Below are 15,032 nucleotides of genomic sequence, written 5' to 3'. Positions count from 1 at the left end.
AACAATGTGGCTTTTGTCCTGGTAGAAGCACAACTGACCAAATCTTCACTTTAAGGTAAGTCTTTGAGAAATCTTGGGAATATGCCAAGAATGTCTATACATGTTTTGTGGACTTGGAGAAGGCATATGACTGGGTTCTTTGGGATAAGCTTTGGCAAGTAGTACAGGAGTATGGAGTAGATGGCCAACTATCAGCTGCCATCAAGTCCCTGTATGAATGCCCAGAGTTTTATGTCAGAGTAAACAGCACAAAGTCTGAACCTTTCACAGTCTCCGTTGGCCTCCGCCAAGGGTGTGTTCTGTCACCCCTCCTTTTCATAATATTTAGGACTGGATTGATAGGCACAGCCGAGGCAGCAAGTGTGTCAGAATTGGAAGATGTAGCATTGGACGTCTGCTTTTTGCAGATGACCTAGTTCTGCTTAGCTCTTCCACAGATGACCTCCAGTGGACCCTTGATAGGTTTGTAGTTGTTTGTGCAGATGCCAGAATGAAGATCAGTGTGGCCAAAACTGAAACATTTGTGGTCTCAAGACAACCATTCCAGTGCACTCTACATGTAAGTGGAGTCCCAATGAGGCAGGTGGAGAAGTTTAAATACCTTGGGTCCTATATTCCACCACCATTCACGAATGATGGAAAATGGGATGTAGAGCTAGATACTCGAATTGGCTTAGAAAGCTCAATATTGCGGGAGCTTGGCTGTTCGGTAGTATTGAAATGGGAGTTAAGCCAGAAGGCAAAGCTGGCTGTCTTCAATACAGTCTATGTCCCCATCCTCACCTATGGTCATAAAAGTTGGGTAATGACCAAAAGAATGCAGACAGGAATCCAAGCGGATGAAACGAGGTTCCTTCGAGGGGTTGCAGAGCTGACAAGACCCGACAGAGTCAGAAGCTCTGCAATTTGGGAAACCCTCAATACTCAACCGCTGCTTCTCCGTGTTGAGAGATCACAGTTACGTTGGTATGGGCACCTGGTCAGAATGCCACAAGAGAGGCTCCCTCAGCAGGCCCTTGCTGACAAGCCAGAGGGTGGGAGACCATGTGGAAGGCCAAGGACTCACTGGATAGATTATATCCAAAATCTTGGGTGGACACGTTTGGAAATCCCACCAGAACACCTGAGCTTGGTGGCAGAGGATCGTGACCATTGGAAGTTCCTCTTGCAGCTATTGCCCTCACAACCCAATTAGGAAAGGTGGGCCTTGAAGATGTATGTATGTATTACTCCATATTTCAAGGATATCTTTTTCTCCAGTTTTCATATTACCTTTATCATCTCTAATTCCTTTTACAGCATCCTTTTCCTTCATTTCTGACACCCTCCAGAATATCTTGCCACCTTCTTGATATTTATTTTCTATGTTCTTACAAAGTCTTCCCATGATTTTTGTTTAGCTAGTTTTACACAGTGTTTAGCTTTCTTACATTTGTCTCTGTATTCTCTAAGAGCACAAGCTGACTTATTTGCCAGGAACTTTTGATATGCTTTCTTCTTTTCCTTCACTGCTCTTTAACTTCCTGTGCACACCAGGGAGTTCTGATTTTTCTATCCTTGCAGACAACCTCACCACATGCTGCCTCTCTGGCAGAATCAATCAATGTTTTCTTCAGAGCTTGCCACTGAATCTCCAAAGTTTGATTCCTGTTCTCAAACTCTTTCATTTTTTCTTGAATAATGTTCATATATTTTAGTCTACAGTTAACATCTGAGAGCTGCTCAACTTTTATTCATTTTAAAACTTTCTTACATGTTCTTTTCAATATGAAATTCAATTTTATCCTGCTTAAGACTAAATGGTGATCACTTCCAATTTCAAATCCTCTATACACTCTAGTGTCCCACCAGAAAGAAAACTGTACACTCTAGTGTCCTGCACCAGACAGTTTCACTATCAACAATAATATAGTCAATGAGACTTTTCTTATTACTTTTCCTTGCCTCTTCTTTCCATGTGAATTTGTGCACATTTTTATGTTGGAACATTGTGTTAGTAATAACCAGTCCACGTCCTGAGCAGAAATCTAACAAGTATTTGCCATTATTATTAGCTTCGCTCTTTTTTTCAAATTTCCCCAAAATATTTTGCATGTCTGACAATCATTTCTTACTCTGCTATTTACATCCCCAACAAGGACCAACTTTTCATTTTTCATTGTGTCAGCTGCTTTTTTCTAAAGCCTCAAAAAATTCCTACACTTCTACCTTAGAAGAACCTCCTGTGGGACCATTGGCACAAATAAGTCTCATTGTCCAGTTCCCCATTCTGATATTTGCCCACATCACCCTACTTGAAATTGCCTGCCATTCAAGAAGATTAGCCTCATATTTAGTGTTGACTACTATGGCTACTCCTTTTCCTTGATTGTTATTGCCTGAATATAACATTTTGTATTTATTGCTCAGAAAGAGCTCACCAGTTTTGGTCTTTTTTGTTTCAGTCACCCTCTTATGTCAATCTGGTACTTATCTAATTCCTCAGCTAGCTCCATTTCTTTACCATTCAGGCTTCTTATGGTGATAGTGCCGATCTTCAATTCCAGCGATATTGAGTTGGGGTGTGTTTTAGGATTTGTTCCAGTAGCTGACTTTTCGCTGTTCATCCTGGTTCCATGGCAAAAACAACAAGGGTTTGTTTAACCAGGTGACGCCCCAGCTGGCATGAAATTCTGTCATGTTGTACCATCATTTAATATTGTGGTTTAAGCCAATAAGAATACAATTTGGTCGGCTAAGTCCCAAATTGCCAGCCCATCCTCGTTCATTCAGTATCCAGATAGATACCTAACAGGGTGCACCACGAGAAGGTGTGAATTGGATATTAGGTCAGAAGCCCTGTTCGGTTCTCCACATTCCTTTAAAGGCTATGTGGAGGTCTCCTCTCAGTTATACAGCTTTGACCTTTAAGCACCCCTAAATCGACGGTTTACTGTAATAATTTTTCTAGACTGCCGCAGTCATTAATAAAAATAAATTTGTCTGGAAGTTTTACACAGTGTTTAGCTTTCTTACATTTGTCTCTGTATTCTCTAAGAGCACAAGCTGACTTATTTGCCAGGAACTTTTCATATGCTTTCTTCTTTTCCTTCACTGCTCTTTAACTTCCTGTGCACACCAGGGAGTTCTGATTTTTCTATCCTTGCAGACAACCTCACCACATGCTGCCTCTCTGGCAGAATCAATCAATGTTTTCTTCAGAGCTTGCCACTGAATCTCCAAAGTTTGATTCCTGTTCTCAAACTCTTTCATTTTTTCTTGAATAATGTTCATATATTTTAGTCTACAGTTAACATCTGAGAGCTGCTCAACTTTTATTCATTTTAAAACTTTCTTACATGTTCTTTTCAATATGAAATTCAATTTTATCCTGCTTAAGACTAAATGGTGATCACTTCCAATTTCAAATCCTCTATACACTCTAGTGTCCCACCAGAAAGAAAACTGTACACTCTAGTGTCCTGCACCAGACAGTTTCACTATCAACAATAATATAGTCAATGAGACTTTTCTTATTACTTTTCCTTGCCTCTTCTTTCCATGTGAATTTGTGCACATTTTTATGTTGGAACATTGTGTTAGTAATAACCAGTCCACGTCCTGAGCAGAAATCTAACAAGTATTTGCCATTATTATTAGCTTCGCTCTTTTTTTCAAATTTCCCCAAAATATTTTGCATGTCTGACAATCATTTCTTACTCTGCTATTTACATCCCCAACAAGGACCAACTTTTCATTTTTCATTGTGTCAGCTGCTTTTTTCTAAAGCCTCAAAAAATTCCTACACTTCTACCTTAGAAGAACCTCCTGTGGGACCATTGGCACAAATAAGTCTCATTGTCCAGTTCCCCATTCTGATATTTGCCCACATCACCCTACTTGAAATTGCCTGCCATTCAAGAAGATTAGCCTCATATTTAGTGTTGACTACTATGGCTACTCCTTTTCCTTGATTGTTATTGCCTGAATATAACATTTTGTATTTATTGCTCAGAAAGAGCTCACCAGTTTTGGTCTTTTTTGTTTCAGTCACCCTCTTATGTCAATCTGGTACTTATCTAATTCCTCAGCTAGCTCCATTTCTTTACCATTCAGGCTTCTTATGGTGATAGTGCCGATCTTCAATTCCAGCGATATTGAGTTGGGGTGTGTTTTAGGATTTGTTCCAGTAGCTGACTTTTCGCTGTTCATCCTGGTTCCATGGCAAAAACAACAAGGGTTTGTTTAACCAGGTGACGCCCCAGCTGGCATGAAATTCTGTCATGTTGTACCATCATTTAATATTGTGGTTTAAGCCAATAAGAATACAATTTGGTCGGCTAAGTCCCAAATTGCCAGCCCATCCTCGTTCATTCAGTATCCAGATAGATACCTAACAGGGTGCACCACGAGAAGGTGTGAATTGGATATTAGGTCAGAAGCCCTGTTCGGTTCTCCACATTCCTTTAAAGGCTATGTGGAGGTCTCCTCTCAGTTATACAGCTTTGACCTTTAAGCACCCCTAAATCGACGGTTTACTGTAATAATTTTTCTAGACTGCCGCAGTCATTAATAAAAATAAATTTGTCTGGAAGAAGGGTCTGAGAAAATAAGTACACCGCAATCATTTAGCCAGCGATAATTAAATACAGAGACAGCTTAATGCATTAGGAGCAAAGGGTATGTGGGTAAGAAAGAAGGGGAGGGAGAAACTTTAGGACAGAAGAGATTAGAGAACAAAGAAAGTAAGGAAGGTTAGAGATTAATGAGAATAGGCAAAACTTAATAGATAGTATAAATTTTACATATGGTGCAGTCCGATAAGGATTCAAATTAAAATATGTAATAAAACACATATTTTTACAACTCCAATCTTGGTATCTCTTCTGGGTCTGGCTCCCATTGATGACATTTATTAATCTTCGTTATTAGGTTTGCTCACTTCTGGAAGATGGAGAGGTTCCACTTAGTGGCAGGTTTTTACCTGTCATTGAGTGAAGTTGCTACTGAGTTTCCTATCTTGTAGTGATTCAGAGGAGTGATCCTTTAGGGTAACTCAGTGAGATTTAAAGTAATCTCATAGAGTTTTTAGAGAGGTATCCCTGCACTTAAACATACCTCAATGAAGATCGAAACTGGTCAGGGTAGTGGGCTTTCCCATAATGTACTTCCAAAAGGAGGGGGGGGCTTTGCATTATGGAATACTAAGGCAAATGATTTGAAGTCATTAGCCACTATATACAAGTAGCCTAGTCAAGAAGATACTTCACTCATTACTCAATTGCTGGATGGGATGCAATAGATCATCTTATACTTCTGGTTTGCCATCTGTTGTGGATATGACAAATTTCTTCATGTGCTTTCAAGAATAACCAGTTATGTTAAAAGGAAAAAGACTTTTCTTTGGATACTAAAGCAAATGATGTGAAGTCATTAGTCTCTATATACAAGTAGTCCAGTTGCACATGAAGATACTTCATGTGCAAACTGTGTTTGCTTACACTTGGAAAAGGATTAAACCCAGAATATAATTTCTTGGCATCTTTAATTTGTCTGCCTTACAGTTTCACATGTCATCTCTTAGTCAAAGCTCTGAGATGCACTGTCACTTCATAAGTTAAAACTACGTGATCACTCTCAGCAATAGTCATCTAATTTATATACAGATTCTCAGATATGCATATTAGATCCTCTGATTTCATACCACAAGTTCCTCTCATCAATGGTACACATTTACACTGTCTCACAAATGTTGCACATCTGAGGGATGTCGCCAGACACGTTTTAATACATTCAGTAAAACCTATGACATGCCAATTTAAAGTTATTTCAGTAAAATTTTTATGTAAAACTAATATTTGTGAACCGTCTTCATGGTATACCTTCAGAAATTTAAAAATACAAAGAATTATAGAATTTTTCTTAATTATTGACAAATTATATAACCAGAAAGCAAAGTCTTTCTACTTTTAACATAACTTTGTTTATTCTAGAATGCAGATGTAACAATTTGTCATATCCCCAACGGATGGCAAACCAGAAGTATAAAATGATCTGTTGCATCCCACACATTGGCGAGTACTGAATGACATAATTTGCGTGGTCTTTCAGCATGAACACATCTAGATTAAATGTGTTTGAGAATTTGGGAAAGATTAAAAAAAAATCTTTCCCAAATTCCCATAGTTGAAATCATCCATAATGATGGTCCTTGTATTCATAAGATTTATCTTTCCAATATTACTCCAGATTCTGCTCATATTTGGAGATGTCTACTCTGTATTCTCATTACTCTGCTTGTTTAATTCTTCTCCATCCATCAGCAATACTTCCCCTGCTCTACCTATCTTGTCTGTCTCATCTGAATACACTTCACCCATCAAATTCTATTCTGTAACAACATCCTCCTCTGTCAACCAGGTTTTGTGAATGCCAATAATTTTTGGTCACACGACATCTGGTGATGCCAAGATTAACTTGCCTCCATTCATGACACATCATCACATAGATGAGTATTCTGACAAGTCTTAAAACATACTGGAAATGATTTCAAAACCAAAAATACTTCATTATATATTTCTATGTCTGTGATGTTAGCCTAGTGGCTATGTGCTTCGCAACATATGCCTGGGGAAGGAGTATCCTAGGTTCGATTCCCGTCGACGACGTGAGGAGCTTAAGGATCTTTCTCAGCCATAGTCAAGTTAGCTGGTCTTGGGCATGGACAGCAGGGTCCCCAGCCCCCCAGTTTATCTGAGGTTTTTCATCCTGCAAGCAGGCAAACAGGCCACACACACACGGATACAGTCATGAATATCACCCTTAGGGGATGCAGCAGAGGAGTGGCGATCCGGCTGCATTAATATGCCAGTAACCCCTCATTAGGAGGGGGACTCAACCTGTCCTAGACGGATGAGAAGGATAGGAAGGTATATTTCTAGTTTTCACTTTTGTTTCTTTACCAAACTAGTCCCACTATTCCTGGAGTCATCTCTTGCTATCATTCTCTCTCACACACACACACTGTATGCCATTACATTCATAATTACAATCTCTTTATAAGTTTGATATGTATGTATATCTATCCCAATGGCTTTAACAGGCCTTCAAGGTCCACAACCTTCCAAGCATGCTTGGATTTCATAACCAAAATACAAGGATAGAATGGTCACTCCTATGCCTCAAGGTATTCTTGGCTGTATCCCTGTGTGTTCACGGGGCAGGTTTGCCTGCTTGCGGGATGAAAAACACCAGATAAACTGGCGGAAAAAACCCTACTGCCCGCGCCCAAGACCGGCTAACTTGGCTATGGCTGAGGAAGATCCTTCAGCTCCTCACGTCTCCGACGGGAATCGAACCTAGGACACTCTTCCCCAGGCATATGGTTGCGAAGCGCAAAGCCACTAGGCTAACCGCGCGGACTTGATATGTATGCATAACAATACAATTTTCAAATTACATCTCTTGATTTCATGCACATTATAAGTTTAATAACAGACACATTATGATAAACTGCAATATACATACCTGTATAATATATACACATTGATAAATGAGTGAGTGAATAAATGAATGACTGAAATTTTACATGGAGGTAGGTGCCAAAGGACTTGGGAAAAGAGAATTTTCTCATCTATATTATATTGCTGTATTTCCTAAGAAATGGTCTAGTGCTTATACTTCAAAATATTTTGAAGTATAAGCCGTTTTGCAATTACATAACTGACATTTTACAATTTACATGGACAAGTGTAGATATGTTTGAATACTAGTCTTATATTATGAAGTCATATTTATTTCAAAAGAAAAAAATTCTTACCATCTGATTTTAAACATAAAAGAGCAGGTTCACAGTTCAATTCTTCTAACCACCCCACCATTTTTCCTACTGTTACTCCTCGAGCACCAAGATGCATTATTAATCCTTTTGATGGTGTAAAAAATGGTCGTAAAGGTTGGGTCAGTTCTTCCTCCAACCTTGCACTAAAATTAAAATTCTTAAGTATAATATAAGAATGTATAATACTACATAAATACGAACTTTATATTTGAATAAATAACTGAGATTATCTTAACAGTGATAAAGTGAACTTTCAATTGTCTAAAATACACTAATTTTTTATGATTACTATAAGCTAAATAATTTACAATCAAATTCTGATGTAATAAATTAATGCATTCAATATCTCATACTAGTGTACTTTACAGCATTTAAATATAGACATAATAATTTAACTGAAATTTCATAAATATATAAAAAATCCATATCAGCGACATACACAGCAGTTTATGCCAAAGTCAATTTCTGAATTTTTTGGAAACTATCGTGTTGGGGTAAATAAAGGTATTAAGGACTGGTTACAACCTGCCACATGCACACACACACACTAGTAAAGTGTGCATGTATCATCATCATCAATTCATCATATGTGCTAAGTGTTACATGAATAACTTCCGAACTTTTGTTTGGTAGTTTATGCATAACTTTCTTACATTCTTCTCTCTCTCTCTCTCTCTCTCTCTCTCTCTTTATTTGAATACTATCTTTCCAGCTACTGCTTTTCCATTTCTAATAGCTTCTTCTATTTCCTGTACTGAAACAGAACAAAACGTCGATACAGAACAAGATGTACCGTGCCTCGTTGGACTGCGACTTTTTTTCAGTCTTCCATTATACAGTCACAATGTTCCCGACACCACTGTAGAACTTTCTGGTTCTTCGCAGAAATCAGTGGTTTCCATATAGGCATGCAACTACCAATACCGATGCTTTTCAGTTCTCTGCATATAGTTCAGTGAGATACGGGTCGGGAACAACCTTCATTATATGCTTCGGTCAACTGATGCACACAGAAAGTTCTGTTTGTCTGTACAAGCTTTCTCAGATGATGACGACTCATTCCTGACAGACTGTCTTAGGACAGCCGTGCCTCTTAGACAAATAATGTCGATTATTTTTCCACTGATTAAACACCATGGATATTTCACGGTTAGCTCTGCTATTTTTAAAATTGTGGCTCCAAGCAGATGATATCCACAATAAGCCCTTTATTGAACTCTGAAATCCATTGTTTTTCCCACTGTGATCAACGCTATTGACGATTACTGACCAGCAGCATTCTTAAATGGTTGCCTAGAACACATGAAATTTTTTATTTATTTTTTTATTTATTATTATTTTTTTTTTGAGATTGAAGCAGCTATAAATGTGCTGATTAGGTCAAGACTAATGTCGATCTAAAGAGAAATATTTAATAACATCTGAAGGCCATCTGGATAATAATATATATACATGAAGAAAATGAGAGAAACTGTCTTTTCATAAGAAAATACCATATTAAATCATTCTGTAATATATGTCAAGAGCTGAGTGAAATGAGAGCAACAGGAATAATTGGTACCATTTTCCTTTAAGGAAAATTCGGAATATGTATTAACATTCAAAATGCACTTTTATTTAGGCATCTTCGCTTCTGCAAAATGTTCTTCATACATCTACATAATTTCCAGACAAATTATAAGGAAAAGCTATATAACTTTATTTATTTACACACTAATATATTTCCAAATGAATACCAACATTTCACTTTGTGCAATGTTTCTATTTACTATTAAAAAATAAATGCTATCTGTTATATCAGTAGATATTAAATGCCAGCAGAGAAGAATAGTTTTGGAGCATTCTGCTTCTCCTCTTTGCCTGGTCCATATACTGAAATTTATTTAAGATTTAAAATATGCTTAAGAAACTTGATGTTATTAATATCTAAGAATATGTGACTGGAGCTAATTTACAGTGATACCACAATAATTTACAGTGAAAAAGGTAGTAAAGCAAGTGTCTTAAAAAAATGAAGGAAAATTATTTAGAAGAAAAGCAAGATACAGAATGCAGCTGGATGTCTGATAAAATTAGAGATTAATAAAATAAAAATAAAAATAAAAAAAACCTTTAGAAGAAAATCAGTCACAGGAAACTAGCAATAGAATTAAGTGGTGCTAGTCCATCTAAATCCAACACAAGTATGAAGTATGCTGTTTTATGTATGGTAGCAACAGGGGGAATTACTTATATTGGTTCAAAATTTGAAGGAAAAAATGCAACATGTCATGGGTGAGCTTTGTCTTTATGCAATATCGTAATATTAGAACCATGAATATGAAAGGGGATCTAAACAGAAGTAATAACAGTTCAAAGTATTTTCCACAAACAAGGAATATAACAGCTTTTTAAGAGTCAGCTTGAAAATGAATTGGGTTATTTACAGCTGGTCTGAAGAGGTCTTTCACAATTTTAAATTAAAGAAAACTGATGTGTTAAACAGAATGAGTGCAGCAGCATGAATTAAATTTAGTCACGCTGCTTCAAGCTAGTCCTGTTTACAATAAAATTATAGTTTCTTAATTGCACTTTAACAATTCAAAGGTTCCAATTATACAATACACAGAAAATTGCAAATGTATTTAAACTTATTTAAGGTGTAGTTATATATATATATATATATATATATATATATATATATATATATATATATACACACACACACATACATACACACACACACACACGCATATAGAAGAGTATGAAAGTAATGCCTATTTCCCCCCCCCCTCAGAAAATATAATATATTTAACAATAGCTTGTACATGAAATAATCCTCTGTCTTTTGTGAACATTCTGTCATTGTACACTTTTGGCATCACTGAGTGAGATGCTATATGCTGGCTCAGTAAAAGTCTCTACTTGAATACCAGCACTCTTCACAAACTGCTTGTTTCAGCCCTTTATTATCTGCAAATTGGCATCCTTGAGGTATAATCCTTCAAAGAGTTATAGAGGTGGTAGTTGAGAGGTTCTGCAAGATTTGGAATGTGGGTAAGACTGGGGATGATTAGTCCAGCCAAATGCTGTAACTGTATCACTTGCACACAAATTGATGTGTGGTCAGGAATTATCTGCAATGACTCCACATACTGTTCTGAACCGATCGTGGTACCCTTCTCCAAAAAGGCTACAAGAAAAAGTCCCCACTTTGTTGAACTGTACAGATGACTATCTGAGATCATGTTCATCGTGCAAACTTTGTGCACATTGTCCCCACTATGTACAAACTTTGTTGTAGCCAAGGTTGTTGATGATCTTCACTGCTGATATTTCAATAATGGCTGCACTGCACAATTTATGAGCTGTGATTAATATCTAAAGAAACTTCTGACAAGCCTCATTGATGGGGGCATCAATGTCTCTTGTCTGTCCATATGCCATTAATGGCTAGTGCTTCGAGGCTTGCTTCTGATCTTAGCTTTTACCTCTCTTAAAGCAACTAACCTAGCATTTATGTCTCCATACACATTTTTCAGTTTTCCATTGGACTCACATCTTCTATAGTAAGAAATTCAATCACCACTCCCTTCTTTGTATGTGCATCTATAACAGCTGCTATTCTGAATTACTTGTATGCTGCATTTATGTGACAGTTCATCACAGTACCACTCAATGTGGTCAAAATAGAGACTACCATCCATTTGTAAAGCTATGTATGAAGCTTTCTAGTGCATTTGAATTGAAAGTAAAAAATAAAAAAAGGAGCCATTACTTTCATGACATCCCTCATATATAAATATATATATATATATATAAATTAGGGCAAAAGCTTTAATTACCTTGTATAATGTGGTGGTAATACTTCTAACAAGGACTGCCATCTTTTACCCTCTGCCAAAAGATTTATAAACGTGTACAGCTGTTCCGAATCAAGATCTAATATATTGACATTATAATCAACCTGGTACATGGCCATCAATTATCATTAGCCATAGTATATTAAACCCAGAACATAAATGATAAAAACATTACATTTCTTTGTGAAAATGTAACTAGCAGAATTTTCTTTTCTTCTCCAAGTTAAAATTATATCACAAGAATCCACACTAATTCCCTATAAAAAAATAAAATAATAATAAATAAAATAATAAGTTTAATTAAAAACACACTTTAGTCAACTATTAAGCAAAAAATTGCATAAAAAAGATGTAAAACAAAATATTATTATTATTATTCCTAATACCTCCAAGGAGTCCGAAGACTCATCGCGGGAGGACACCAACAACTATCTCTACACCTAACCTCTACTACGAATCATCTCCATCAACGCCATCTACCGCCCACCTCCAACACCACCACAACAGTAATTTTTGTCTGTAAATTGCGTGTGTTCTGAAGGGCCGATTTGTATGTATGCGGGATGAAAAACCCGAGTTTCCGGGAGAAAAAACCCTGCTACCTCCGTATGAGATCGGCTAACTCACCTTCGATTGAAGGTGAGTTAGCCGATAGGATATCTCAACATTGAGTTCAAGATTCCCAGCCTGGTTGGCTGAGTGGTTAGCATACTCACTCTCCAACGAACAGGCTATGGGTTTAAATCCCGCCATGGATGTGTGTGATTGTCATTAGGTGGAAGAAGAATTTCATCACCTGGTGTGAGACTACTGAACTGCTTATTAGAGACCTGAAGTAGCTTGAAAAACTTCCATGTTTGGTCTCTAGAGCAGAGTTTCTGGACTATGTAAAAAATAAATTTTTAAAAAATATGAAAAAAAAATATATATATAACATACATATATATCCTTGGCCCACCCACAGAACAAAATGTATTACAAGTTTGCAAATACCCATTAGTGGATGGGAGCAACATAAAAAAAGATAATCTAAAGGAACACATGCTTTCACAGTGTCTGCAACCTTTATTTTCGAACTGTAATAAGGAAAAGAATTCTCATCCAGCTATACTTAAGTTTCTTTATCAAGAATAAAGCCCTTTGCAACTATAGGGATTTTGAAATAATTGTTATGGAGCTTATTTTTTTAATGTGGAGATATGGATCATCATTTTGGAAAACGTGCAACTTCTTCTTTAGTCTCTTTCCATCGATTGCAGGATATAGCCCCCCCCCCCTTAAATTTCCAGTTCCATCTGTCTTCAACCAATTTCCACTATCTCATGTCGAATTCTTGCAGATCATCCCTCCATCTTGTTTTTTAGTGACCTCTTCTTCTCTTTGTATCCACTCAGTACTTAATTTTATCCACCTTTCATCTGGCAGTCTACTAATATAGCCCCATTTCCATTTACATGCATTACAACACTTCACAATATCTTCTACTCCAGTCATCTCTCTAATTCTAGTATTTCTTATTCTATCATTTTTTTTTGTTATGTGGAGCATTCTTCTCTCCAAGGCTTTATGGGCAACAAGCAGCCTGTCTTCTTGTTTATTTAGTTGTTGCTAATGTCTAAGGATTCTAGATACATTGGAAAAAAATACGGGACACTTATGACTGAGGGTGAAAGTTTAGGATGCACATCTGTCACATATGCCAGTTTTACAAAATGATTCTAATTTTCCAAGTGTGTGCATAGTAATGCACACACTTTACTAAGTATAAGTAAACAAATAGTAAATCCAATTGTTAGGCAGCATATTTTCATTAAGCCATATAAAAAACCATTTGAAGGCAACTTCAAATGGTTTTTTACTTACTATTATAGATACAAAATAGATTGTTAATAGTAATGCTCTTCTCACCTGACAATATTCTCATTAATCAATCAGTTTTGCTCACTCTTGCAATACTTTTCTGAAGAATGAATTTCACTTAACAATTGTTGGTTTTAAGAATCATGTCATGAAAAGCTACACAATCCTCACTGAAGGATGACTTTACAATAAGCATTGTTTTTACAGACAATTTGTTTTTCTCATCATTCCACAGTGTGTTCATGCGAGAAAATAATCTTTCAACACATGCATTTGTTCCAGGGATACAGGACAAAAAGCTGTCCCGAAGAGTTTTCTCTGGACAACAGGACGCATTAGCCAAAACACGGGATGTCTAGGATCCCTACCCATGTCTCACTTCTATAGGTAAACACTGAAATAATGCATATATTAAAGAGCTTTCTTTTTAGGCATATAGGTAAATCTCCTAATAGATAATCTTTGTACAGCCAAAACACTTTGTGATTCTTCTACTTATTTATCTTGTTTTTCCTTAAAACTGACATTAAATGGGGTAATATTATAGTAACATATGTTGGAAAGGGGTTCTTATCAAATTAATGTTGAAAAGGTTTTTCATAAATGTTGGGAGAGTAAGGGAGAAAACAAGGGTTCATCCTTGGAAGCTGCATAAGGAGGGAGTGAACAAAGGAGTGAGAAGCAGTTTTTGCATGGAGAGTTGTGAAAGATTGGAATGCACTGCCTCAGAGTGTGGTGTCTGCAGAGAATGTATTTAGGCCACACACCCATAATAATAGTAACGAAATTAGTTTCCTATTTTTATTATTTCTTACAGATACTAATTTCATGCTTTCTAAGGCTTATTTTATTTTTTATCTAACACTACTACACATTGGATTAAATCTTATAGAAGTTGCTCATGATGGATCAATCAATGTACACCAACATGTCCCCTTACTTCAAAATAACTAGTTTCTTATTTATGTCATTTTAGTATTTAAAACGGACTCAAAAATTTTTTTTTTTATCTTACTTGTATTTAAATACACTGCAAGACGGTTTGTTGCATATTTTTACATCACAAGATTTATGACTCAAAACTTCAGAGCTGGATTAAATTTCGTACATTCTACCAAAGTTGATTAATTTATTCATTATTCCTTACACTATTGACATGCAGCATTAATCATGTCCTCTACACAGTGCTGCCTAAGATACAGAATTTCATATTTTAACAAGAAAACAGCTCATAACTCAGTCATAACTTCATGTTCTCACTCATAAAACAAAAAATATATATTCCCCAGAGATAGCATAATTCCCTGCATTTCCCCCCCTCCTACACTTAAGGTGTCCTGTTATATCCAAATAATTCTTAAAAAATATATTTCCCCATAACTATTATTTACTTATGCATATCATTAAATATAACAATTAGTGATAAACAAATAATTAAATATTGCGAAATATACGTTATGAACAGCGTTTACTGAGTAGTGCTTGCGTAACCTTACAAAACATTACGCAAT

The 15,032-nt window shown here is 36.4% G+C and overlaps 1 protein-coding gene across 2 annotated transcripts in view; it reads right to left on the bottom strand.

Annotated features, from left to right (window-relative positions):
* Positions 1 to 14,760, bottom strand: part of LOC150092985 (mucosa-associated lymphoid tissue lymphoma translocation protein 1-like) — a 228,003-nt gene extending 213,243 nt beyond the window's left edge. The window contains exons 1-3 of one of the 2 annotated variants that reach the window (XM_090413823.1): positions 14,537 to 14,760; positions 11,644 to 11,918; positions 7,799 to 7,962 (exon numbers count right to left, since the gene is read on the bottom strand). In XM_090413823.1, coding sequence (XP_090269949.1) covers positions 7,799 to 7,962; positions 11,644 to 11,780 — 301 coding nt within the window. In that variant the 5' untranslated portion in view covers positions 11,781 to 11,918; positions 14,537 to 14,760. The remainder of the gene's footprint in view (positions 1 to 7,798; positions 7,963 to 11,643; positions 11,919 to 14,536) is intronic. The other variant, XM_090413824.1, reaches the window with a different exon arrangement.
* Between the last annotated feature and the right edge of the window lie 272 nt (positions 14,761 to 15,032).

This window comes from Typopeltis vanoorti, chromosome 24, assembly GCF_054136105.1.
Source record: "Typopeltis vanoorti isolate ZY-2024b chromosome 24, IOZ_Tvanoo_1.0, whole genome shotgun sequence".
In the NCBI taxonomy this organism is placed as follows: Eukaryota; Metazoa; Arthropoda; class Arachnida; order Uropygi; family Thelyphonidae; genus Typopeltis; species Typopeltis vanoorti.
The sequence above is the reverse complement of the archived record's forward strand: the minus strand, read 5'-3'. Positions and strand labels throughout refer to the sequence as shown.